We start from the raw sequence: 27,529 nt of genomic DNA, 5'->3' as shown, positions 1-27,529 counted from the left end.
CTGTCCTCCTGGCAACTCTATAGTAACTAGCACTCTACTGGCCGGGGGTCATTTCTCCCTCCTTGCTCCTCCCTGGATCTAAAATTGGCCTCAAACAGTTAATGTTGCCCAGTGAGTCTCTCAGAGGGAGGGACTTGGGACAGTTTATTACATGATACAGGAGATTTATTGGAGACCAGAGGGCTCAACGGAAAACATTCTTGATTTGTTTCCAGTTGGACAGGCTTGCTGGAGAGATGCAATTGGCCATTTCAAATTAGCCTCTTGAGTCACAGCAGACCCTGATCACAGAGGTCTCTGTTTCTCGGGAGAGATGCACAGACATCTGGCGAGTCCTGCCTCTCCACAGGGGTTTGCAGCATGGCCAATGCCATCACCATAGACACTGGGGCCCTATCCAGTGACCTGTGGTCCATGGCTACTCATGCCCCAGCCTCATGCTAACTTTACCTAAACCTCGGGAATGTTCTCAGCTATACATGGGGAGACTGAGAGGTCATTACATTACTTAGATCAGGGCTAGGGGCAGTAGCCTGTGGTTAAGCCTGTGGACTCATGGTGCCCAGACTGGCTGGGTTGGAATCCCGGCTCCACCATTACTAGCTCTGTGAACTTGGACAGGTTTCTTCCCCTCTCCGTGCCTCAGTTTCTGTATCCAGAAAGTGGGGATAGTAGTATTATCTATCTCCTAGGGTTGTTTTAAGGATAAAGTGAGTTACCTCTCATAAAGTGCTTAGAAGAGTTCCTGGCATCTACAGAATGAGGGCACAGTATATATTAGCTACCATCGTTGCTGTTAGTATTATTAATACCCTTTGGGGTAATAATTTCGGTTTGAAGTGTTAAGGATGCCTGTTGGAAAATCTTCATAAATTATTAGGACTTAAAGGATACACAGTCCTGAAGGCTTGATCCCTTTTAAGGCAAGAGGGGCTCAGAGGGGAGGGCCTGTGAACACTCGTGCAATAGTTGACCTGAAATGAAGTTTTTGGCACCATCTTCACAATTCCTAGATGGCTAAATGCCATCACGGTTAGGAGTTGGACCTTTTTTGTGAGATTAAGATAAATGTAAACTGTGGAATTTTCAGGTTGCTCAGAATTTCTTCATTCATTCAGCAGCCCTTTGCTGATCCCTACTGTATGTCAGGCCCTCTGTAAGCCTCTAGGAAGGCTGAAGGTTGAACTTATCTGTTTCCTCCTCTCTTGGCTGACCACAAGGACACACAACCACACACTTACTGCTTGCACACACACATAAAGATGTGCTCACACAACGCATGCATGTATTGCCTACAAAGTTACGTTGGCTGCTGCACAGGGAACTGAGGGAATTTTATTCAAAAGTCTCAGTCTGAATTGGTTCCTTTTGCATTCGCATATTCTGTGTGCCGAGTAGCGAACTAGAATTAATTTTAATAAGACAGAAACTGCCATTCAGCTCCAAACCACCGTCCAGGCCTCAGACTTTATTTTTAACTTGGAGTGACAGCAGCCACCTGGCGGAGCACTGGCAGGCGGTTCGCCTCGCCTCTGCTGAAGCCTCTCCCACCAGCCTCGCCTCCAAGAAGCTGCTTGGGAAGCTGTGTTTGTCTTTTGTATGCTAGACAAGGAGAGCTCCGGAAGGGCTGTCACCCAGAGAGACCATTTCCCTTTGCTAAGATTGGATAACCAACGCCAAAGCTGAAAATGTCAGTAAAAACAAACAGTATTTCAAAAGGGCCTTATGAGTCTTCCTCCTCTCTGCTCCCCTTGCCTCGTCAGACAGGTGTTGTGGGAGATGCTTCAGAAGGACACAATTAGACTCAAAAATGAATTGATTGCACAAAAACACATATTGTCTATTTTGCCTAGCTCTAATGCTTTTTTAAAGCACCGACGTGAATGACACAAAGAAAAGAAAAGAAAACCAATTGATCTTAGCTTATGTCTTCTCCAAGCTCCATTTCTTGTGTCTTCTTTTACTATTTTCAGTCAAGAAAGATCCTGCAGGAGTTTAACAGTTCTCTTCTCATCTCGTCTGAACTTGTGAGGCACTCTTTTCTAGTGGTTGGAACCTGTTTCGTGCTCGGAAATAAGAAACCAGGTGTTGCCTGGACAGCTCAGTAATACTGACGCTCTCTTTGTCCTTAGGGAACAGTTGTTGAGGTGTACCTCTCTCCTTTAGAGCGAAGCCTTGCTCTAATGACATGAAAGGATCCTAGGGCACACAGCAAAGTGGTTCGGACCACGGATGTTGGCGTTAAACAGACCTGAGATGGGGTTCCAGCTCTGCCACTTAATAGCTGGGCGACTTTGGGGAGGTGTTCAATCTTTCTGAGCTTTGGTTTCTTCACCTATAGATAATACATACATATATGCATAAAGCTCGCCTCTCAGGGTTCTTGGAAGATGATGCAACACAGCTAGTACTCAGGGATACTGCAGTAACAGGCCCTCCCCACACCCCCCATTGCTATCAGCTCAGAAATGTAGAACAAATCAACTGGAACTCAGGAAGCCAACCACGGGCTCTGGACAGAAATTCTGACTTCCTTGAGCAACTCACTTCTTTGAGCCTCAATTTTCTCATTGATGCATAAGCAGAGTCTTCCTGACTACCTCTGGACCTTTGCGAGTGAGTGGCAGAGTCTGAAGGAAAGCCAGCTCCGTCTGAATCCAGACCTGGTTCATAGCTAACAGGGTGGTGCCCGGCCTGGCGCGTGGGCCGTCGCGTGGTGGGCCCCGAGTAAATGTCAGCGAGCTTCTTTAGAGAGGACGGTCTCTGAGGCTCCCGGAAGTGCTCAGGGGAAATCACGCCTCACCAGGACAGCCTCAGTGACCCAACCTTTCTGTGTGGGAGTTTACTCGAGTGCAAACTGGAGACAATGCAGTCCCAGGAGAATAATGAGTTTTCAGTTAAGGTCTTTGAAGACTTTTGAGATTGTTACACAGGATCAGGTAGAACCAGATGATTTTTCAGCTCCTCACTGAGATTTCAGATTAATGTCTATGAAACGCACAGAAGTCCTTGGATTAAGTCTTTCTTTAACTAGTTGATAGCATTTGAGCTTCATTTTGAATGCCATTAACTTTTGGGAACAAACAATAGGTCTTGGATGTATCTGTCAATATGTTAAAAGTGTGTTTTTGAGGAAATTTCAGAGTCATTTATTCATTCAACAAATACTTGTTGAGCACCTGCTCTCTGTCGGCCACTGTTGTGACTGTTAGAGAAACAACTGTACACCCGCAGAAGACTTTCGCTCTTTTGGAGCTTCCATCATAGAAAAGGCTGATGGGTAATAACTGAATGCACAAATGAATCACCCAGTTGCCGTGAAGACACGAGAGCGGGGAGAGGTGAGGGAGACGCTGCGGGTTGGATTCAGTGTTCAGAGGAGGACTCTAAGATGAGGTGATGAGGAGTTGAAAGACAGAAATGTAGTGATCTGAGGATGGAACATTCCAGACAGAGGGGAAGGCGGATATAAATGTCCTAAGGTGGGAAAGAGCTCAGGATATCCAGAGGAACTGAAGAAGAGCTTTGTGCCTGGAGCAGAGTGAGCTACTTAAAGGTTCGAGAGGGAGACGGGAGCCAGATCATGTAGGTCTTATCAGCCAGTTAACTGAACTTATTCTGGGTGCAACCAGAAGCCACTGAAGGTTATAAGCAAGGGAGAAACACCACGTGATTGTGGAAAAATGCTCATAAAATAAGATTAAGTGGGAAAAAAAGACTCCCAAATCTAAAACTGTATATTCAGTACCATTTTAACTATGCAAGCATATATATACGTATATATGTACACACACGTGTACATATATACACACATATACACACACGTACATATATACATATATACACACACATACATATACACGTATATATACACACACGTACATATACACGTATATACACACACGTACATATACACATATATACACACACATACACATATACGTATATACACACATGTACATATATACACATATACACACACACATATATACACATGTACATATATACACATACACACGTACATATATACACATGTACATATACACACATATATAGACACACGTACATATATACACGTATACACACAGTACATATATACACGTATATACACACACGTACATATATACGTACACACATATGTACGTATACATACACACACATATATTCAGAAACAAACTGAAAGAAGATACAGCAAAATATTTAATGAAAAATGTTTGCAATAGCTTTCTTAGTGGTGAACTCACTTTCCCTTCATTTCTTCCCTGAATATTGTCAGTTTTCCACAAGTTATTACTTTAATAATTATAAAAATGTATTACTTTAATAATCAGAAATAAATCCTATGCTTTTTTAGAACTCTGTTGTGGCGCCATTGGTGGAGAGCATTTAAGAGCGCCGCTGTCTATCATGTCTTATCTCAGCTTGGAGCTTGCTCTAATGGTGCTTTGGGATGCTGGCATGAATGCTGAAGGCTCTGGCCAGTACAGAAGTTTTTTAATGAGTTTTTTTAATGACTCTACCCTAAAACGCACTTACCTTTCCCAAATTATTTATGGAGAAGAATCTAACATTTCTGCTTCATCTCACAGATTTGAATATAACCTGCCGATACGCGGGTGTATTCCATGTGGAGAAAAATGGTCGCTACAGCATCTCGCGGACGGAGGCTGCTGACCTCTGCCAGGCTTTCAATAGCACACTGCCCACCATGGCCCAGATGGAGAAAGCCCTGAGCATCGGGTTTGAGACCTGCAGGTAAGAGACCAGAACCTCCGCTGCAGAAAGCTGGCTGCCTGGCTCCAGGGGGTGGGGCTTAGCGTGGAATAGGCTCCTCCCTGACAGCTGAATGGATGGTTGCCTGAAGGGTCAGCCCCACCTATTAATTTGGCCAAGTCAATCTGGAACCTGGGTGACGGCTGGAATTTAAAGCCTGCTAAAGATACCTTTGTGAATCATAGTGGGGTTGCCCAGAGCAGGCCATTAAGGGTCATGGGGTGGAATCCTCCTCTTGCCTCAAGTGCTTCCACTGGGCTCTCCGGCTTTGAAGAAGCTGCAATATCATTGTCAGAACCACAAGAGAACGTAAACCAAATAACAGAGTTTAAAATAAATATGTGCCTGGTGGAGTCTTGGCGCTGCAGACTTGGCTCAAAGCAGAGTTTTCAAAAAACTCTCTCTCTCTCTCTTTGTTTCTCTTCTATGTTGCTCTGGTTTGGGAGGGTAAACAAAAGGCCGTGAAAGTTACTAAGATCTATTATTATGAGTGATTGGGAAGCGATTGGAGGGACCCAGGAAGGCCTCCTGAGATGCTTCTGACCTGACATCACAGTGCTCCGTGGAGCCCTCCTCAGGCCTTCTGCTCCAGGACAATCACAGCAGACAAGGGCCTGTACTTCTTCGAATTTCCCGTGGCCCTGTGGCGAGTGGTGCGCATTAAGAGCAGCAGCGGTGAGGACCCTGCTGAGGTGTTAGGTTTGGTTTGCTTTCGTTAGAAGAGCTCTGGGTCATCTGAAGAACCGCTCTGAAGTTTGCACCCCAGCCTGCCGTCACTTCCTCTGTGCTCTTGCAATGTCATGTCATTAGGAAATGTGGTTCCCCTTTCTCTTCCTTGCACATACGTGCAAACACGACTGCTTTTTAAAAGTCAAGCTGCAGAACTAAATGTAAGGTAAATATGTCTATCCCCTATCCTTGGTTGCAGAGTAAGTCACTTACATGATGAGTGGTAGCGGAGACTCTTGCTGAAAAGGAAAAGGAAAATCTTACTCTCAAATTGCACTGTCTGTGGTGTGGGCCCAGTGGTGCAGCGGTTAAGTGCGCGCGCTCTGCTTCGGCGGCCTGGGGTTGGAAGGTTAGGATCCCGGGTGCGCCCATGCACCGCTTGTCAGGCCATGCTGTGGTGGCGTTCCGTGTGAAGTAGAGGAAGATGGCCACTGATGTTAGCCCAGGGCGGATCTTCCTCAGAAAACAGAGGAGGATTGGCAGCAGATGTTAGCTCAGGGCTGATCTTCCTCACAAAAAAATAAATAAATTAAATTAAATTGCACTGTCTAATATGGTAGCCACCGGCCACAGGTGGTGATTTACACTTAATTAAAACTAAATAAAGCTAAAACTTTAGTTCTTCAGTGGCACTAGCTACACTTCAAGTGCTCAATTAGCCACAAATGGCTAATGGCTACTGTATTGGACAGCATAGATTATAGAACGTTTCCATTATCGCAGAAAGTTCTATTGAGAAGCTCTGCTCTAAGACAAAGAGCAGATGTATGCGGACCTCTGTATGTGTTCAGAGCTAAGTCTGGGAGAATAGAAAAGGAGCAGAGAAAGGGAGATAGCTCTGGTAGCCACGGAGCCTGACCTGTAGGCTGCAATGAGGGAAGGCCAATGAGCAGATCCATTTCTTCTCTTCCCAAGGCTAAGTGTTTAAATACAGCCCTGACCAGACCGGTAGCCTAAGAAAGTGGATTTGGTAAGCTGAATTTTTATTGTGAAATACAGACAAGGTATGCTTATGAAATACAGAAATCTTCTCATGTGCCGAAAACAAGGGAAGTTCTTACCACTCCCACTGGCCGATCGCGGAACACTAAGATGCTGGGCGCCCTGCTGCCCACTGGTCCACATCCCCTCGCTGAATCCTCAGACTGTCCCGGGGGCCGTTATATCACTGGTCCACATCCCCTCGCTGAATCCTCAGACTGTCCCGGGGGCCGTTATATCACTGGTCCACATCCCCTCGCTGAATCCTCAGACTGTCCCGGGGCCGTTATATCACTGGTCCACATCCCTCGCTGAATCCTCAGACTGTCCCGGGGCCGTTATATCACTGGTCCACATCCTCGCTGAATCCTCAGACTGTCCCGGGGGCCGTTATATCACTGGTCCACATCCCCTCGCTGAATCCTCAGACTGTCCCGGGGGCCGTTATATCACTGGTCCACATCCCCTCGCTGAATCCTCAGACTGTCCCGGGGGCCGTTATATCACTGGTCCACATCCCCTCGCTGAATCCTCAGACTGTCCCGGGGGCCGTTATATCACTGGTCCACATCCCCTCGCTGAATCCTCAGACTGTCCCGGGGGCCGTTATATCACTGGTCCACATCCCCTCGCTGAATCCTCAGACTGTCCCGGGGCCGTTATATCACTGGTCCACATCCCTCGCTGAATCCTCAGACTGTCCCGGGGCCGTTATATCACTGGTCCACATCCCCTCGCTGAATCCTCAGACTGTCCCGGGGCCGTTATATCACTGGTCCACATCCCTCGCTGAATCCTCAGACTGTCCCGGGGCCGCGTTATATCACTGGTCCACATCCCTCGCTGAATCCTCAGACTGTCCCGGGGCCGTTATATCACTGGTCCACATCCCTCGCTGAATCCTCAGACTGTCCCGGGGCCGTTATATCACTGGTCCACATCCCTCGCTGAATCCTCAGACTGTCCCGGGGGCCGTTATATCACTGGTCCACATCCCTCGCTGAATCCTCAGACTGTCCCGGGGCCGTTATATCACTGGTCCACATCCCTCGCTGAATCCTCAGACTGTCCCGGGGCCGTTATATCACTGGTCCACATCCCCTCGCTGAATCCTCAGACTGTCCCGGGGCGTTATATCACTGGTCCACATCCCTCGCTGAATCCTCAGACTGTCCCGGGGGCCGTTATATCACTGGTCCACATCCCCTCGCTGAATCCTCAGACTGTCCCGGGGGCCGTTATATCACTGGTCCACATCCCCTCGCTGAATCCTCAGACTGTCCCGGGGGCCGTTATATCACTGGTCCACATCCCCTCGCTGAATCCTCAGACTGTCCCGGGGGCCGTTATATCCCTCCACCTTATGGTAGAAGCAGCTGAGGCTTGGAGAGGTCCTGCAGCTTGCCTTGGGCCACATTGCTTGCACAGGGAGGAGTCCGCCGTTCAGGCCTGTTTCATCTGAGGCCAGGGCAAGAGTTTAATGACCAAGGCCTCCAGAAGGACTGAGAGCAAGAGGGAGGTGGGCGTATTCCGCATGGATTTGCTGAGTATTTCTTTTCTCCTCATGAACAGCAGCTTCCTCGTGCGGTATACACACATATCAATTTTAATATCCCCAACTCGTGTACAGTGTGACACACAGAACTGGCGGTCAACGTGATGTGGCAAAATCTCAGGAATAATTTACAAAGGGAATGTAGATTCTAGAATGTCAGTGTTATACAGACTTGCTGACTGTGATGGGGGTGGGGCGGGGAGTAGGCTCGCCAAGGAGTATTATTATTTTTTTTAAAAAAAGAAAAGAAAAACTGTGCCAAAGAAATCTATTGTTCCACCCATAGCTGGTTTTAAGTGTTGCAAAACTCATTTGCTTCATTTCACTGAGGCAGCTGTGAATCAGATATCCGCTGTAGGACAGACGGCAGTCTCATAAGCTGCCATTAACCCTGAGCAGCTACTCTCTTCAGTCTGCCCCACCCTGATTAGTAGCAATTCTCAGATATCTGGAAAGTTATTAACGTTTAATTGCATCCCCCACCGCTATGACCAAGCTAAGGAGTCCTTGGAGAAACCAGTCTGTCCGTGCAGATGATGTTAGTCATGCAAGCTATAGTTGCGACATAGACCTAATGAATTTTGTATGCTCAGAAATTTCAAACTCACAGCCATTTCCATGGATCTTGTAGGACAATGCACTGTGAGCTGTTGCCCCTGGCAGAAAGATGAAAAGGATCTACGCTGTGCATTTTAGCCAGCTCTGCATTTTCAAAAACTTGCTGGATTTACCTTCTCCCTCTCTGCCCTTCCTCTGCCACCACGTCATCCCTTGCAAATGGTATTTCCTCAGCCCACATCTAATTTTATATTCGGGAGAAATTGTGCAGTGAGTGAGAATTTAGCCACCATGACGCTGATAGAAGGGGCTGGGTGCTGTGTATTGTCTACTTGCACATTTTGTCTAATGTTGCATTGCTATCTACTCAATCACTATTACTCCCATTTTAATGACGGTCAATCGACTACCACTGGCAATGGAATTATGCCTGGGATGCTCATGAGGCAAAATGCGCCTGTCTCTGGCATATAAACAGGGAGTTGAGTTTAGAGTACTGGAGTCTGGAGTGAGGGAATCACAGGAAAAGATGAGGCCGGGAAAGAAGGGCAGGGATGAGAAGTCAGGCAGGTTTGACATTTGCAGACTGAAATGAAGAGCCCCCTTCCTGGCTTATGGGAGCTGGTCACTTTCTGCATTTTCTGAAAAATACAAAGGTGATGCAGGGCCACAGTTAATCTCACAAGATCAAGTGGTCATTCTTCTGTTTTCTGTGACGCAGGCTTCCCTCTGCTTGCTCACACTGACCTGAGACTGGATCACAAATTTTATTTGAAACTAATTTTTTCTTTCATGAATCTATTTTTTTTAAAAAGTTCTTTGTAGAACTCCAAATAAAATGACTTTGTCTCTGTTAGCCTTGTTGATCCCTTTCGCTCTCTGTCCGCTGTTATTTCTGGATTTCATGTAACTCAGTTGTTGAAAGCTCTAATAGCCCTGGGGGTGAACTGAATGAACGTTGCCCTGTGTGGGGCGTCATTTGATGGGACGTTATGAAATCCCTGTCACAGCCTGGCAGGGGGGTAACCGCTGCTTTTCCTTTTGCAGGTACGGGTTCATAGAAGGGCACGTGGTGATCCCCCGGATCCACCCCAACTCCATCTGTGCAGCAAACAACACAGGGGTCTACATCCTCACGTCCAACACCTCCCAGTACGACACCTACTGCTTCAACGCTTCAGGTTGGTTCTAAGTGGATGGTCTCTGCATTTGGGGTTGCTTCTGGCGTGTAAGCCTTCGGCAGCATGGCTGACAGCTGTTCAGTCTGGGCTTCAAGGGAGATTCGTGTAGCTTCCATTCACGTAACAGATGTTCCCTGAATACCTCTACAGCAGAGACAAGACTCCTGCCTCCAGGGTGCTTCCCTGCTAAGTTGGGGAGGCCAACAGTAAACAAATAAATATTAGATATTTTATATGAAATCAGAGGGTGACAAGCGCTGTAAAAAAGAAAGCAGAGCAAGAGGCTACAAGGTACTAGGGATGCCTTTTTCTCTGAGAAGATGGTCAGGGAAAGTGCCTCTGAGGAGGCTCATTTAGGAGAGACCTGATTGAAGGGAGGGAGGAAAGCCATGGGCAGAGTGGGCATGTGGAGCATCGTGGCCTGTTCTGAGGACAGCAGGGAGGCTGGGGTGGACGAAGCCCAGTGATCAGAGGGGAGAATGCCAAGGAATGGAGTCAGAGAGGTAAGCAGGGGCCAGATCACGCAGGGCCTTGTAGGCCGCGGTAGAGTTCGGATTTTATTCTCAGTGTGATGGGAAGTTATTGAAGGGTTTGAATAGAGGAGTGACATGAATCTACTGAAAGCATTGGGGCACAAGCCAATGGCTTAGCTTCGAGGTGTTTATTATATGTTGGGGCCAGAGAGAAGGCTCAGAGGCCTTTGACCTTCTTGAGTGTCCTTCCCCAACAACTGAGAACCCCATAATTGGAGAATAAGAAAGCCAAGTAATTATGTGCATGCAGGGCTGCTGGCCAGGCCCCTTCCCTGTCTTTGGGACTTGCTTCCAACCACTAGCCTAGAAACTCATGACTACTAGTCTAATTCAGTAAAATTAAAGAATTCTATGCATCATGAATCTTCAGGGTCTTTTGAGAAAGGTCGAACCCATGAATGTCAAATTTTTGGATGCCAACAATCAAATATTTTACTTTTCAAACTGGGCCTTCTGTTCCCCCTAAAGGTTTGAGATTGTGTGAAGGGGAAAATGAAGCCACAAGGTAAACTTGACACGTCTTCCTGGCATGTCATTTTTCCTTCAAGATGGGACAGGGATGTAAAATTAGCTGGAAAGTGATTCAAGACATTATCTGTATGAGACAAACAGATATGATTATATGATGGCTTAAGGCATTGTTTTTATGAGACAAGTAGTTATTATATATGGTAGTAGAACATAAAATCTGCATGAGTTTTTAAGCTAAAGTAGGGACATCCAAAAAATGTTGAGGTTACATCAGTAGCTTTAGGCTATGGCATCCACCTACTATTGCATGAGCAGTAGAGATCAGAGTGGGAATTCAGAGGGGAAATCTAGAGTTTAGGAGAAAGAGAAGTGTCAGGGCTGGCTAGTTGGAATGGAGTGTGTGAAGCCAGTAAATTATGTCAAATATATACAGGACACCAAACCTATGGAGGGACACTCAAAACAAGAAGGAGAAGACTGCAGAATGTTTGCTCCTCCCTGTCATATGAGCGAAGAACACAAATGGCGTTTGACCAAAAGGAGGAGAGTCTAACTGAGGCTAAACAGTACATGGCCGATACCCACACCCAGGATGTCCATTCTAATGACATGACAATGAGAAAAACTAAATGCAAATAAACAGGAAATAGACTCAGAGCAACATATGGTCTAGCCAGCTCCTCTCAGTGCCAGAGGTCAAGGAAGACTTTGTGCTTTAGATGAAAGTGTTGGTCACGTGGGAAAGGGCTAGCTCGAGACGACATGCTGTTGAGTGTCTCCAGGTACTGGCTGTTGCGTCTCCAGCTGAATCTTGTCGAGTGAATGTAGGCAATAAATTATGTTGTTGTGTATCTGCATTGTCTCACCTGTTTTACAAATTGGTATCAGTTGCTGGAAAGAAGCTTAGCTCTCAAAGGTAGAAGCTCACACTGTTTTATTGCCTGGAGTTGACACCATCTAGGCAAGTCACTACTGGGACTTTTCTGCCCGCCCTTATTTTTGCCCATAAGGTTGGGCCTATCCTCAGAGAAGGGAGTGAACAGTACTAATTAACTTTCCTCTTCTCTGGGGAGGTTAGTTCAGTTGATAAGTTTGAGAAGTCCCGGGGGGTGTATCGCATACCAAAATGGCTGTATTCAAGTAGAAAGTTCAAAGTGATGTTTTTCCTTTTCCCTTTTCCAAATTTGCTCAATGTGGATAGGCTGCTTTTATAAGTTTTTCTTTAAGTTTTAACGAGAGTATTTATTGATCAGTTATGTGCACTCAGTACTGTGCTGGGCAGAGTGGGGCGAGAAAGAACTGGAGGCCGTATTTCTTGTCTTGGGAGTTAACAGTCTTGTTAAAGCAATAAGACAAAAAATGAAGGAGCTGGAGAAGAACCTGTATCTAAGGATAAACAAATTCTAGGTACCTTGGTTTAGAGTCAGATGATGGGGTATTGAGTGAGACACAGATGTTGATACCATCTGCTTCACGCAAAGGCTCTCATTGGAAAGATCCTTGAACCTGGCTTAGCCTGAGAACTACAAGCAGGTGGTCGGGTTCCCCCACAGACTGACCACTGGGACCAAAGCCAGCTCGATCTTAGCAGATAGCTTTGGATGCATACAGTTTCAGGAGTATTTTTGTAAAACACAGCCTGCGGTTTACAAATAAACATAAAGCAGACCCTGAGAAGGCTTCTTGAGGTTGACTGCCTTATCCCTTGGCAGTAGGGCTCAGTGCAAGCCTGTGACTTCTGTGTTCACCACACAGAGAGCTGACGTGACTTAGTTCATTTTTGTTTGCTTTCAGTGCTTCATTCTCTTCTGCAGGTACGATTTAGGGGAAGAGTCTACATTCATTAGTTTATTCATTCAGTATTTTATTCAACAAATATTTATTGGCTATCTAGCATGTCTTAGGCATTTAAGAAGGTGCCTTTCTATTTGGCACCAGTGATTGGCTAGACTGAAGAGTTAGTTTCTTTTGGCTATTTTGGTGCAGTGGAGCCGAGAATATAGCCCACTGGGAAGCCCACCTCAGAATCTTTCTAACAAATCCGTGAGTTCAGGAAAACCTCACCAGGCTTGATTCTCCCGGCAGTGCTGAGCTCGTTAAATGAACTGAAACACTGTCTAATGAGGCTCTGCTCTCTGACATGGGAGCATGAGTGTATTAATTGCACATTTAGGTCACCATCCATCTTAGTATGCTTGCCAGATTTGATGTTCTTCATAAGGTTAAGGTGAATTGGAGCATGAAGGGGGTCCATTTGAACAAATGCTCTAATCATTTACAAAACTTTGTGTTTTTGGCATCATGCCCCATTCTGTTACAACTTAGCTCCTGGAACTTCCCAGTGCACTACTGTTACCTGCAGTTGTGTTTGAGTTTGGGGGAGATTATTTCATCCCTGCAATTAAGAAGCAATAATAAGGCCCGTTTCTGGGTCTGTGCAACATAACAATATCAGAAGCATCTCACGATCAGGTCAGTTTCTGGTGGTGTCCCCGAGACAGACAGAGTAGCTATTCATCAAGATCTCCCAGATTGGCTGTATGCCCTGATTTTCAAATGAGGAAATCAGTGGGAAAAAATTTTTTTTTTAACTGTAAAAACCAAAAGAAATATTAATTATTATTGCCCCCATGACGTTGTGAATTCCTCAAAAGCAGAGGCAGGAACGTATTCATATTTTTGCTCCTTTTTTATTATGTGATCTAGCATGTGTTGAGTAAATGCTTAAAATGAATAAATGAACTGATGTATCAAACTTCCTTTTATTATTTCTTATGGCATTGCCATTCAGTTTATCTAATTGCTTCTTGACCTGTTTATATTTCCAGATCATTTGGGGGGTTAACATCTTAGGTGTGTTTACAGGAAGAATGGACCCTTGAAAAATTATATTGTTACTTTTTTCCTTTTTCATTCATTCAACAAATATTTATTGTGTCTCTCTGTTTCCATCACACATAAATGGTGATGGCCACATATATCTGTCTTCTGGCCAAGACAGATAAGGTTACAACTCATCTTATGGAGCTTACGTATTTCTATAGAGGTGGGTGGGTAGCAGGGGGTAGGGGTTGGGAGATGTGCCATGAACAGCCGTCAGGTAAAATGAACAAGATAATTTTAGATAGAGGTAAGCCTGAAGAAGAAATGAGAGCAGGGTCATATGTGATGGTGATGGGTGTGGGGGTGTGGTGTGGGGCTGGTTTAGATCGGATGGTGAGGAATGGCCTTACCAAGGAGGTGACTTTCTCTTTGAAGAGTCTCTCTTCTGAGAAATATTTTAATCAGGCTTTGCAAGAATGGCTTTTCCTAACACCCTGCTTTTCTCTAGTTGAATATAAAGCTGCCAGTTAGTTTCACTATGAGGCCAAAGAAATAGGCCTGTAAAGGACATCCCCTTTATCTGTGGGAAAAGATGCTCCTAGGAACTTGGACGCAACCAAAACCTGTTTTGTTCAACTTGTGTTTTTGTCCAGTGTTATGGCAGGACACTTAAGATACTTGTGACAACAGCCTTACTTGTGATAGCAGGCTGCCTGCCTGCCTGCCTCCATCCATCCATCCGTCCATCTATCCATCCATTCCTTTCTTCCTTCCTCTTTGCCAAGAAGCAACTCTGGAGAAACCAAACTAACAAATTTCCGTTTTACATTAAAACTCACACACACACACACACACACACACACACACACACAGTATAAAAGCTATAATGCACAAATGGATCCAACCTTCCTAGAACAGCAAAGCCAATTTCAAGCTCTTTGAGTTTTTAGAACTCAACACAAGGTCTAGTTACCTAATAGGGTGTTTGGGCACAAATGAAACAGTTGTCTAAGACGTTCTGCAGTTTTCTTTTAGGACTCAAGGGATGGCATGCGGGGTGGAACTTTCAGGATCTGTTTTCAGAGGCTTTACACAGTGTTACTCTGAGGGCTACTAGGAATGCCTGTGAGTGACCAGGCAGGCCCAGGGCACAGTCAGAAATCTATTCCTGAAGAAGGGGGCAAAGTAAAAGATAAATGAAAGACAAAAGAGAAAGAAGCCAGAGGTGCCCATAGTGAGATATGCTGAAACAGCAGTCTCAGGAGATATTCTGGGTGCCAAGGCCCTCGGAGACTACATGCTGAGAAGCAGCTTATACAAAGTAGGCATCTAAATAGATTAAAGTTAATAAATTAATTGTTACATTAATAAAAAGACTAAGATAAGTTTGTTTTTAAATATTTCTATCAAGTAAATTTTTTGTGGATTATTTTATATTAATCTTCAGATTCTCATGCTGTTCGTGTTGGTAAACATTTGATTGTATTAGTCTGCCATGTTTTTCCATCATTTCTGTAGGTTATTAGGATTACACATGATTTTCTCATTATAGTTCATACATTTCTTTATTTTAAAACGGTTTTACAATGTTCCCACGTTACTTTTACAATAACAAATGAAAAAGATAATTTCTAATGTATGCTTCGTTAGAGAAGGACTGTCTATCTTATTCACCATTGTGCCCCCAGCCTTCTACAAGGCCTGATATAGAACACGTGTGTTTGTTAACGAATGAATTTGTTGGGGTGAGTAGGGGAACAAGTAGGCTTCCAGAAATATATGAAGCTAAATAAATATGGAAAATGCATCACAAAGATCAAAGAAGTTCCTAGAAGACTTAACCAAGTTTCAGAAAAAGAAAATTAGTTGGGATAAGTTATAAGTTTGGGATATATAAGTCCTAGCTAACTAATAGACATGATTTTGCTCATATTTTTTTTTTTTTTAAAGATTTTATTTATTTATTTATTTTCTCCCAAAGCCCCAGTAGATAGTTGTATGTCATAGCTGCACATCCTTCCAGTTGCTGCATGTGGGACACGGCCTCAGCATGGCCGGAGAAGCAGTGCGTCGGTGCGCGCCCGGGATCCGAACCCGGGCCGCCAGCAGCGGAGCGCGCGCACTTAACCGCTAAGCCACGGGCCGGCCCTGCTCATATTTTTTTAAGACATCTCATGCCTTTTTTTCTTTTCTACCCCATAGCTCCACCCGGAGAAGAAGACTGCTCATCAGTCACAGACCTGCCCAACGCCTTTGAAGGACCCATTACCATAAGTACGTATCTCTTCTCACCTTGACTGAGTTTCCCTGTGCTTGGGAAAGGGATCAGGTGCATTTTCTGTTTTATATTTGAATGAATATTGAATGTTACTTCCCTAAGGCTAGGGATGGTGGGCTACAGCTCAGTGTTTCTCCCCCTTTCCCTCGATGGCTTGAAACAGCTCTCTGGTTTACCCTAACACATTGTTCCTCCAACTTCAGTCATTTGAAAACAACTTTCACATTTTTGGGGGCATATCTCTGTACACAGCACTATCATTTACTTGATATTTTTCGGTTAAGTGACCCATTCTTTTCTACTCAAAATACGTTTATTTTAAAAAAAGAAACTGCAAATGGAAAAAGAGCATCCCTTGTCATAAGTAGTAGATAACCTTAAAAATAAATTTAAATGCAAGAAGTATTCAATAATGTCCTTAAATTCTACCTGCTGAAGGCTCTAATAGAAGGAGATTCATAAGTGTTGGTAGGGGCATTCCAGCCCACCAAATTTTCCATTTGATTTAACTGAAGTATTGAAAGATAGTTTTGAAGAGTATAAACTTCCTGATATATGTTTCAACATTTTTATACCACGTCCACCTGAAATCGTGCCGATCATCCACAGAGGTAGGTATCAGCACTGTAGAAAACAGAATATCTCAAGCAGAACTTTCAAACAGCTCAGCCTCTTAGCCCCAATCTCATTGCCCCTGAGCCTCGTTTCTCTGAGAAGTAGCACGGTATTGAGGAGGCCTGCCTTCCGCCTCCTGAGAACAGACCTCTCAGTGTGCATAGGTGGTGGCGGTGGCAGGGGGACGAGAATCTGCCCAGACCACACACATCCAGCCCGCAGTGTTATGTAAGGAATTGTCCCTGGCCTATCCCTTGCAAAAGGGAGGAGAGGCCTGCAGTGTGAGATGTGCTGTTTCAGTGAGGTCTGATTTGAATCTTAGAGGAATGACTTACTCTTTCTGAGCCTCTGTTTTCTCATCTGGGTAGTGGAACAACATCTGAGAATTGTCGTGGAAATTCAGAACAATAATATGTCTATAGCTGCTCAATAAATCCTCCACTTCTGTGGTCCCCACAGATCTCTTCTGACGTCCAGACTTATACAAGTTTGGTCGTATTCCCTTATCAGATCTCATTTGCAGTGATTATCAGGATGACTGGGACTTTGTTTTTTAATTTATGTTTTGTTAATAGTTGCACTTCAGCAAGCTATATAGGTAGACAAAAGGAATCTTTAGTCTTACCAAGACAATACAGCGGAAAATAATTTCAGCTAAATGCACACTTACGTAGTGAGTGGCCAGACATGAAGGCAGCAAATACTTTTAGGAAGGAACAACAAACAAATTCCTTCTGGCTTTTTCCCCTCTTGTCTATTCTAGTCATTTGCTTGTTTAAACCGAAGATTTTGATCTTTCTATACATCCATGCTTGTTAATTTCAAGGCTGAATTTCACAGAGGATGGCAGAGGCTCTGTCAATATTTAAGCATTCTGATTTCCTAGCCAGAAGTAAGGATTCGCCTAAACTGACAAAATTTGCTCCCTACAAAGAACGTCTAATTCTTCATGGCTTTACCACTGTGTCTTCCTGCCAAGACTGCTTTCTGTCTTCTACTTCAGATCCTTTCTGGAAACAGATGGAATTAATAGCAACAAATTTTACATGTACTTCAGAAGGGAGAGTAGGGACCAGGCGGGAGAATTTCCATTTGTTGAGCACCAACTATGTTTTGAATACTATGCTAAGCACTTTACAAGGTATCATATAGTGCTCATAACAGAAAGTAGTATTGTCCCCGTCTACAAATGACGAAACTGAAGCTCAGTGAGCTACCTTGTCTAGAGCCACACGAAGCTGGGATGCAAACATGGAGACTCCCAAACACATCCTCTTTCCCCTCCCCGTTTCCAGCGTGTGTTGCGGGGGTGGAGGAGGGTGCACTTTCTTAGTGCCTCAGCCACTCTGTCCCCCACTAGATAGGTAGTTAGGTGTGTTTTTCTTAACAAAAAAGAAAAGATAGCTTTGAAGTCACTGTCTTCTATGATATTCCAGTCTTCCCTGTACTCTGGGAATGTCAGCTGTCCTGTTCTGAAAGTGCCTTCTCTCTCTCCCAGCTATTGTGAACCGTGATGGCACCCGCTACAGCAAGAAGGGCGAGTACAGAACTAACCCTGAAGACATCAACCCCAGCACCCAGGCTGACGAGGACGTGAGCAGTGGATCCTCCAGTGAAAGAAGCACTTCAGGAGGTTACAGCATCTTCCACACCCACCTTCCCACCACACGCCCCACCCAAGACCAAGGCAGTCCCTGGGTGTCTGACCACTCAGAGAACACTCCCACTACCAGTAAGGAGAATGAATCACTGTGCTTTCCAATAGCAATGCATTTGCAAAAATGTCTCTGATTTTCCTGAGTGATAGGCACTTATGTGTTGATTGTCTCCTGTCTCTAGAAGTAGGTGACATCACGTGGGGAGGTGGCTCTGGCAGTTGTCAGTGCTCTGTCTGCATTGACTGCTACTGCCTACAATTATTTCCATCTACAACTCTGTTTTCAAGAGGTGCCTATTGGAAGTTTCTTAGAAGAACTTCCCTTGTTCTCTTCTCCCTGGGATATGGTGACACTTCGAGCCTGATACAGAAGCTATTTTCTGTTTTGCATGTTTCCTTCTTGCTCTTATCCCCGTATGGATAAGACTTTTCATCAAGTTGGGATCATAGCATATGCATACCATTCCATCTGCTACTTTTTTCAACTTAACTTTGTATTTTTATGTTTTGACATGATTTATATTCATATTATTGATTGTATAGTATTCAGTTATATTCATCACCCATGGTTTACTAAACAATTCCTTTGTTTTTGGTCAAAAGAAGCATATCTGAAGGAGTTACCTGATCAAGTTAAATCTGCCTAAGAGTTTTATTTCCGGCCTATCGGGGAAGGCTCCTAACACTTGCTCAGTCTGTGTGGGCGATTCAGGACTTGGGACGGCGAGAGTGGAAATATGTAAACACTGCGTCAGATTGCTTTGGGTCTTTGCCCCTCATGCTCCACTTTCATTGGAAAGCGTTTACATCTCCCTCTTGTCTCTTTCTTTGCTTCCCTCTGCTTTTTCCCTGTGGTTTGTTTTAAAACAGGTTTCCAGATTGGCTGCATTCCTTCTGTGGAGGATTATTCAAACTCAAATAGGGCATCTGCCTCTTGGGCAGCTTTCCTAGTATGGTGTGGATTTTCTCTTTTCCTGGCTGCGCCTCTTGGCAGGTGGAACTCTGGTCTCCAAAGAGTGTGGCAGAAATCTACTGGTTTGTGAATGTGAAGTCGGGGAACTTTTCTATCCCTTGTCACCCAGAAGCCAGGGCAACCTCCAGAGCATTCTGATTTAATGGAAGGTTACGTGCTCAACAGGGGGTTAAATTTCTGGTAGAAGCTTGCTGAGGGGTTGATGCAAATAGGCTCAGGGTTCTGGTCATCCTCTGCAGATTCTTTGACGCAGACTTTTTCAAATTGCCCATGCTTTCCTGGATTATTGGCTCTCTGGAGATTGTGTCACCTCATTGTCTGTAATCCCATGGACAGCCCTTCATGAAAGAAGCTTCCACCAAGCAGGCAGTGCTGCTGGCTACTTGCTACTCCTTGGGTTCCCTGACTTTTAAAAGTAGCCATGTTGAAGGTGTTTATCATCAGGGCATGCAATTTTGTCTGGTGTTGGCAAACACAACAATTAGTGGTCTCAGCAAAAAGCAGATCAGGTCTACCCTAAAGTACCATTTCCCACCAAAGAAGAAAACCCTGACAAAATATATCTTATGGGAATTAGATGAAGTTAACATTCAAGCTGCTAATAGCCTATATTAAATAATGAGTATCTCACATGTGCTTTAGAAAAGGCAATTGGCACATTTTATGAATATTCCTAGCACATCTTTTAAGGGCTACACCTTTCCTGCCTAAGTTAATCAGTAAAGGTGTTTTGAGGACCTGCTATGTACCAGCCTATTTGAAGGCTTGGGATCCAGTGGTAACACCATTAGAAGTAATATTGAAGAGAAGTAAGCTAGTCATTCATTCAAGCAATATTTGAGCTCTTCTCTGTGCCAGATGTTGCTCTGGTTGCTGAGGACTCAGAGTTGGACCCGTGTTCACAGAGCCTGTATGCCGTTCAGAAATCAAGGGGAAAAAGGAATGCTATGAGACTTAATTAAAACATAGTTCAGGACTTGGGTTGAGAAAAGAATTGTGCGTTCCTCTTTCAGAGTACTTAGCTGAGTTTCTTTTGGTGGTTTAGGAAAAGAGAGACTCATTTGTCCAGCAAAATGAGTCCAGGGCTAACCTGAGGGTCATTGAAGTGCTGTAGGATCCAGTAAGGCCCGTTGCAGCTCCAAATTCATCAATTCATGTGCAGAAGGGTGTCAAAGAAAGCAAGCAGATGGAAACTTGAAAGTAGCCTATGGCATACTAGAAAATGTTACAATTGATAAGTTCCTGAAGAGACTAGATGTTCTAAGGCCAGTGAGGAGATACCCGAAACTTCAGGACTGTTGGACTGAGAGTTGGGACTCAGCAAGACGGGGTGATTGCAAATCCTCCCTAAGGCGCACAGGAGGGCAGAGGTCAAGAGGAGGGCTGGCTGAGTACATACAAGCCTGTCTTTGGCTCAGCTGGCACATTCCTTCCTTAAGGGTCCTTAGTGGGTGGCGATAGGGAAAGCCAGTAAGAACAACCATCTGGGGAGGTTTTGACTTCCCGCAGACTTTTTATTATAAATGCTGTTTTTGGAAGAGCCTTCCTGGAGGCGTGTCATCAGCCTCTTTTCTATTGGTGATTTGGAATTCTTTGGAATCCAGAAACCTAAACTAATTCAGGAAGCAGACTCCTGCCTTGGAATGCTCTACTTGCTTGTCTTCTGGGTGTCAAAGAAACATATATATTATTTAAAAAAAAAAAATATATATATATATATATATATATATATAGGTCTGGCATGGCCTACTTGGATGGGGAAAATTGGAAACTGCTGGCTAGGCAGTAGCTTTTTCCATTTTCCCAGAATCTCATATAACTCGTTTCAGGAAGACAGAAATAATACAAATTTCTCTCTTGCTCTTTCTTGTATGTTTGCTTCTTGTTGGTCTCTTCCTGATGTACTATAGGGTAAGGGTGGCAGGAGCTATGTATCTTTATAATAAAGTTTCTGAGGTGAGAACGGAGTGCTGTGAATTTTCCAGGGGCTGCTCGGGTTTATCTGGGGCTGTCACTGGTGAAATTGGCTCCTATCTCTCTACTTTCTATTCTGTGCAAATGTGTCCTTTGTCGCATGGAACGTCTTGTGCGGGTTGTTGACGTTGGATGTGTATAGAGTCTAAGTTTTTAACCTGGAGTGTGTGGACTTCCAGTAGGTTCAATGATAGACCATAAGGTAGTCAAGAGCCACCCGAAATAATATGCAAAATTTTGAGAGCGTGTATGTGTGGGATCACTTTTTTGAGGAGAGAAGCTGTAACATGTCCGATTTTGAAAGAGGTGTATGACTCAAAATGGTTTATAAAAATCTCAACTGTTTAGATGTTTATCTTGATGATCTTTGCTGTTCTTCTACAGGGAAACATTCTGGACTCAAGTCCAACTTGAGAATCAAATGAGTGATTTCAAATTGTAAAATCTTACTGATTGTCCTTTCTCTAATTTGAACAGAGTCCAGAATTTCTCTAACTTGGGCAGTTGTGTTTCTTTTCTGGAAACACATTCTGAGTTAGAATTAAAAGTGACAGAAAGTGATAGGTGGATACTTGAGAAAGCTTGATCTGATTTCAACACTTTGAACACACGCCCTTTGCAAAGTTCCTGCTCAAGTGTAAAGCTTGACTTGAAGTTAACAAGTATGGGTGGAGGTTTGAAATGCTGATTGTCATCACAAGCTACCCAGATAAAATGGTAGACCCAAAGGATACAGGCAAGCACCTCTAAAGATGCTCCAAAAATAAATTAATGAAAGCAACTTTAGGAAATGCTACATCAAAGACCTTCATTTCATGGCAGGGTCATCCAGTCAAGTAGATATAAAATCTCTTTTCCATCACAGGTTATTAAGTTGCTACTTGATTTTGCTCTGAGCCTGTATTCAGGGGGTTCAGTCTGAAGAATGAGCCGCACTTAACTGATACCCATATAGAATTTGCATTTCTGATGCTATCCTAAGGTTCTAAGAGACTTTAGGAGACTGGAAAGATAAAATCAGGCCTTGGTTTTTTCTGATCTTCATTCTATAATAGATACAGACAGAATACATAGACAGAACTGAGAGTAAAGGTTTTGTAGAAAGATCTTACTGAATGATAATTTCATAATTGATCCAGTTACTTCAACTGTGCACTCAAACAGCCATGCAGCAGCTCACGTGCAAAATAATTGGATATGGTCCTGGTTTGGTAATTCACAGCCTAAGACTCCAGATCGGACAACAACAGCAGTGACAGGTAAACTGTGATGCCTTTTGTTTACTCGTTGTCCTGAATGCCAAGTCTTTCAGTGTTAAGGAAAAGGGCGACCGTTATCATGCTGAAGTTTTCTATTGATGCTCCGTCAGCATCCTCAGTGAGAACAAGGTCTAGTACCATTTCATTTATCAGAGAGGCCCATGGATCTGGGCATATGACTGGATACTCCTAAATATCCTACTTGTTTTCCTTTTGGCAATAGGCACATAGAATTAGAGTTATTTTTCTTTCAGAGACTTCAATTAGGAGATTCACTCAGAACATGTCCTCTAGAAAGAAGTCTATTAGAAAAGTAATAAAAATAGTGCTGATGTTATGATTGCATATCATAGTGATTAAGATAATTCTGGAGAGAGAGAGAGAGTGCAGAATAACAGATATGCTATTTTTAAATGTTTACATTGTTTATCTTCATAGCACAAACATTGTGAAGGAAATGGTCTTGTTGGTGTTTCATCTTGGGTCATTTCTGGGCTTTCTTGATAGCTGAAAAAAATATCTAATTCACCTTACCTTTGTATTGGGGAATTTAAAGATGGTTCCAGCCTCTCTGAACTTTTTTTCAGTTTTTCACCTAATAATATCTAATATTCTTCTGATGCGCGTCACAGTTGCAGAAATGGCAGTCTTTGGAAGTCCTCAAATCAGGACTCTTGCTTCTGGTCTTATTACTGAGACTATAGGGTCACTGTATCTCTGTCTGTCTTTCCTGATTGATTATCCTATTTTCAAAAACTAGACTCAAAATGTCCTGTTCTGCTTTGCAAAATATAGTGTTTATATAAAAAGTGACTACGAGCAAGGTTGCTAGAGAATTTGGATTCTAAGTGAAGAAAAGTGGAAAGGCATCTTTTTTTAGTCTTCTGCTTCCTGTGTCATTCTCCCATGTTTTGGGGATAGCTGGGATTATGTGTCTGGGATTCCCGGCAGAAATGTCATATCCTAAATTCTTGGAGAATGATATTGGTTGGCCAAGATAGAGTGTGTAGAAGATGAAGGGCTAGGATTCTGAAGAGCTAGGTTTTGGAATCATAGACTTAGATTTGGAGAAGATCTTTGATGGTCTAGTTCAATCAATGCTTGTAATCATTTAATCTCTTACACAACTTTCCTGCTAAGAGATCTTTCTGATGGTGGGGAACATAATACTTTATGAAGAAGCTCATTGTTGGATAGCTCAGATTATTACCTTTTTAAATTAAATATTTGGAAGAATATTCATTTCCCTGAAATTCACACCACAGGTCCTAGTTTGGCCTTTTGGGAGCACAGACAAAAATCTAATCTCTCTCTTATGTTATAGCCTTTTAAAATTCAAAGACTGCTCTCATGTTCTCTCGATACCTCTCTGTTGTTTAGCTTTCTGACTTTAAACAAGTCAAGGTCTGTCCAGCACAATTTTTTCATCTATAAGATGAGGAGCATGAACCAGTTGATATTTAAGGTCCTTCCATCTTTGACATTCTATGGACTCCTTTTTGGCCCCTGAAGGAAATGGAGCTTCTACGCTTTTTCCTTTTCTTTCTGCCATCTGTATCAACTACAGATAATTCTTTTGGATAGTAAAGGAGTTAAAGCATACACAACGTTATTTCTTAGGAACTGATAATTAACCTTTCAGCAATCAATTCAATTATGGTTACAATGGCTTTGATGAGCACTAGTGGTATAACTCCCAAAACAGCAACCAACAGGCAAGAAGCCCAGGATTGGTTTGCATGGTGTTTTCAACCATCATAGTCCAAGAATTATCTTCACACAACAATGAAAATGGCTGTTAATGAATTGTGATTATCTCATTCCATATGTTTTTTTGACACTCTTCAATAATCCTCATTGACCTCTGGGATGTTGTCAAAGTCAAGTCCATTCTGGTTTCACAAAAGATTTTGATAGCTTTGATGACAAAATGACTTTGAGATCTGTGTGTTTGATTTTATAGCACTAATAAGTAGATTTCTTCTGTCTACTCTATGGAATTAATATAACCCTGGAGGAGCTGTGAAAAGGAGCCAGGTCTTTCTGGATGACAGGACAAACTTTTGACTCTGAAAGATACTCTAAAATGACCAAAGTCATAAAAAGTTCTTGACTTTTCATGAGAAAATAAAATAACAGAGCTAGAGATAACAAAATATAGAAAATCTCCATCACTGGAACTATTCTTGGGGTAGACATTAATAGTATGAAAAGACAAATGGTCATTCCAAAAGATCGTGAATCTCACTCAAAATGTAGAAAACCCCTTTTCAGTAAAGAGACATCTTCTGCAGTAACCACTGAGAAGAGCTGGAGGATTTCCATCTCCTTTCCTATGATTGCATCCAAAAGGGAAAAAGTGAGCATTTCTCAAAATCTTGGCTACAGTCCACTTTAGTCAACACTTCTGATTGATTAATAAATGCCAAGCATGATTTCTCTGTTAACCGACTAACTTTTTTTGCTCTGTGCTAAAGTATTGTTGGGGACAGCAGTGTAGCTTTCATTTGCGTTCAGAGCTACAACAATTGGATGCTAGAGAAGATCAAAAAGTGAATTATTAAATTATGAATTCAACTATGGAATTTTAGAAATGATCGACATGTGTTTAGATTCCAAGGTTTTTCTGAAGGTGGCTTGACACAACAAATAGGCACATGTGAAACCTATTCTTGACATCCTAGCTTTAATGGTGTACGCTTAGTAAGTCAACAATAAATGCATCTGAAAGCATGGGGGGTGTTCACTGGCCTTTTTTTCTTTTACTACTTTGGTGGGGTTATGTCCATATTTATTGTTTTAACTTCCTGGAAGAGAATGTTCAGTTATAAAAATCATGGCCTATTGTTTTTAGATCTATGTACTAGCTTCAGAGACCAGGATATAAGGATTTGTGGTATACAAGTCAAATGTCTTGCTTTCTTCTTATAATCTGGGGAATTCCATTATGCACCCTGTGCCTGATTTTATTCCTTTGTCAAATGGGTTGCTTGACATCCGGCTCAGCCACTAACATGAGTCACCACAACAGGTACGGATTCAAATATCATCTCAGCAGGCTGGGAGCCAACTGAAGAAAATGAAGATGAAAGAGACAAACACCCCAGTTATTCTGGATCAGGCATTGATGATGATGAAGATTTTATCTCCAGCACCAGTAAGAATAATCAATTACAGTGGAATCATTTATGCAAGGTTTACCGATTAAGCTGAGTGATGCCCAATAGTATCGATCTTGGGAAATAGTTAATATGAAAAATGAGCATGAGCCTATGATCATACCTTAGTTATACCTTGATGAGATTATGAAGGAAGAAATATAGTTTTTTGAATGGAAGCCAAAACATATTTGGAAGAGAAATAGGAAAAATATCTTTTATAAAATTTCTAATGCCTCATGTTCTTCTGGTTTTGTTTATTTATATGATCTGCTGCCACAGATTCCCTTTTAATTATTGAGCTTTGTCATAGAAGGGCATAGTAAAACACTACAACAAATAAGCATTGTGTTCCTACTGTGCTAGGTGCTGGGAACGCAAAGATGAAAAAAGCCAGAGCCCTTGTCTTCAGGGAACTCATGGTGTATTGAAGCAATAGACTTGGAGAACATGCTTGGGAGGGTATTAATTAAAAGTTATAGATGATCCTACATTGAAGACTTAGAAGACCCTAGAAATGCTTAAAAGATGGGAACCAGAACTCAAGAATTGTCTTACTTAATCAAAACCTGGTTGAGGTCAAGGGAACGAATCCAGAGTTATAACAAAACAAATTGGGCATCAATGTAACGGAAAGACATTGAAGGGAAGGACAAATCTCAGCTGAGCTTTAACAAAACAGTGCCAATTATTAAAAACAAATAGTGAAAGCACTGCACAATAATATCTGAATTTGTGACAATTATAAAACTTTTTGAGAACAAAGATGGAAATTGAGCTGAAAAATGTCCTTAAAAAAAACATGCAAAGATTAGCCTAATAGTCTGCTGGATGACTGAATTTCCTATAAATACCTGTAATGACCTACGATATTGCTGAACAGAGATGAGAATCCTGAACCTCATAGATGTGACTCCATCACAACTCTGCTTTTCCTTAGAGGAGGTGCACCTTTGGGGTGCTACATGAGCTCTCTCGGGTCACTCAAGTCTGTCCGTCCCATTGAAACCTGAGGGTTTTATCCCACCCAGGGAGGTGGGAAGTGTCCAAAAAATAGCTTAGATCTTGAAGGCATCTGAGTATATGGCATTTAGACAACAAACACTTGAGATGAACTAGATGCTTTATATCTAAATTTTTAAGTGGTGTATTTCTTAGTCTGGACACCTCAGAAAAGATCAGTCTATAGAAAAAGGAAACTCTTTTTATTAACTTCAGAAAGAAAACCAAATAACCAGAAACACTGGAGCTTTACTGTTACACCATCTCCTGGGTTCAGGATGTGGCCCCATCTTCCAGGCGGGGCCATCAGTAAAGATGTGGTCTTGATACTCAAGAAACTAAACTCTGTTGGGTGGCAACCCAAACAGATTAACTTGAAGATGATTCGTATGATCAAGCTCCAGGGAAAACTTCCCTTGGCATTTTTAATCTCTGTGTCATATTTTCCAGTTTCAGTTCACTTTTCTGCTTGGCACCTATGCACATAATTCAGGAGGATGCCCTCTTTCTTCTGTAGGGGTATGACAACTGCCACTTTTTAATGCTTACTGAGAACATGGCTCAGGATTCTAAACCTGGTTTTCTTAACTTGTGAAATAGAGCTGATAGTATTACAGTTCTGAAAAGAGTTTTCTATTATTTGGGTATCAAAATAAAGTTTGAAAGAATTAGGATGGATTTGCAAATAACCTTTTCACAAATGATATTGATTCTGATTTTGTCATGATCCCTCTGTCAGGTGCATCTCCCATTCCAGCCCTCTCATTTTGGGTGACAGCATCAGGGCACTGGTGGATGTATGCCTCTTTTTTTTCCAGGGAGCTGCTGTGATGGTGGTTGGTTACCTATGGTGTTTTTCTACTGAATGTATGTGTCTTGTTTTGCTTTCATTGGCTATGAGTGGCTTGCTCGTGAAATGCTTTGTATTTGATGGGAATACCATAGGTGTTTGATAAATATTCAGAAATGTAGAGCTAAATCATATGGCTGTTCTGGGTAGATATTCCTT

The 27,529-nt window shown here is 42.9% G+C and overlaps 1 protein-coding gene across 10 annotated transcripts in view; it reads left to right on the top strand.

Moving 5' to 3' along the window:
- The window catches only part of CD44 (CD44 molecule (IN blood group)), an 85,296-nt gene that overhangs the window by 30,737 nt on the left and 27,030 nt on the right, over positions 1-27,529 (top strand). For 7 of the 10 annotated variants that reach the window (XM_087423135.1, XM_087423137.1, XM_087423138.1 and 4 more), the window contains exons 2-5: positions 4,590-4,755; positions 9,644-9,777; positions 15,807-15,878; positions 17,996-18,229. In XM_087423135.1, coding sequence (XP_087279261.1) covers positions 4,590-4,755; positions 9,644-9,777; positions 15,807-15,878; positions 17,996-18,229 — 606 coding nt within the window. Of the gene's footprint in view, positions 1-4,589; positions 4,756-9,643; positions 9,778-15,806; positions 15,879-17,995; positions 18,230-25,391; positions 25,518-27,529 lie in introns of all 10 variants that reach the window. The other 3 variants (XM_087423133.1, XM_087423134.1, XM_087423136.1) reach the window with 1 other exon arrangement.

This window comes from Ceratotherium simum, chromosome 34 (assembly GCF_057802395.1).
Source record: "Ceratotherium simum simum isolate JZ-2026a chromosome 34, ASM5780239v1, whole genome shotgun sequence".
Lineage (NCBI taxonomy): Eukaryota > Metazoa > Chordata > Mammalia > Perissodactyla > Rhinocerotidae > Ceratotherium > Ceratotherium simum.
This window is presented reverse-complemented; position numbering and strand designations above follow the sequence as displayed.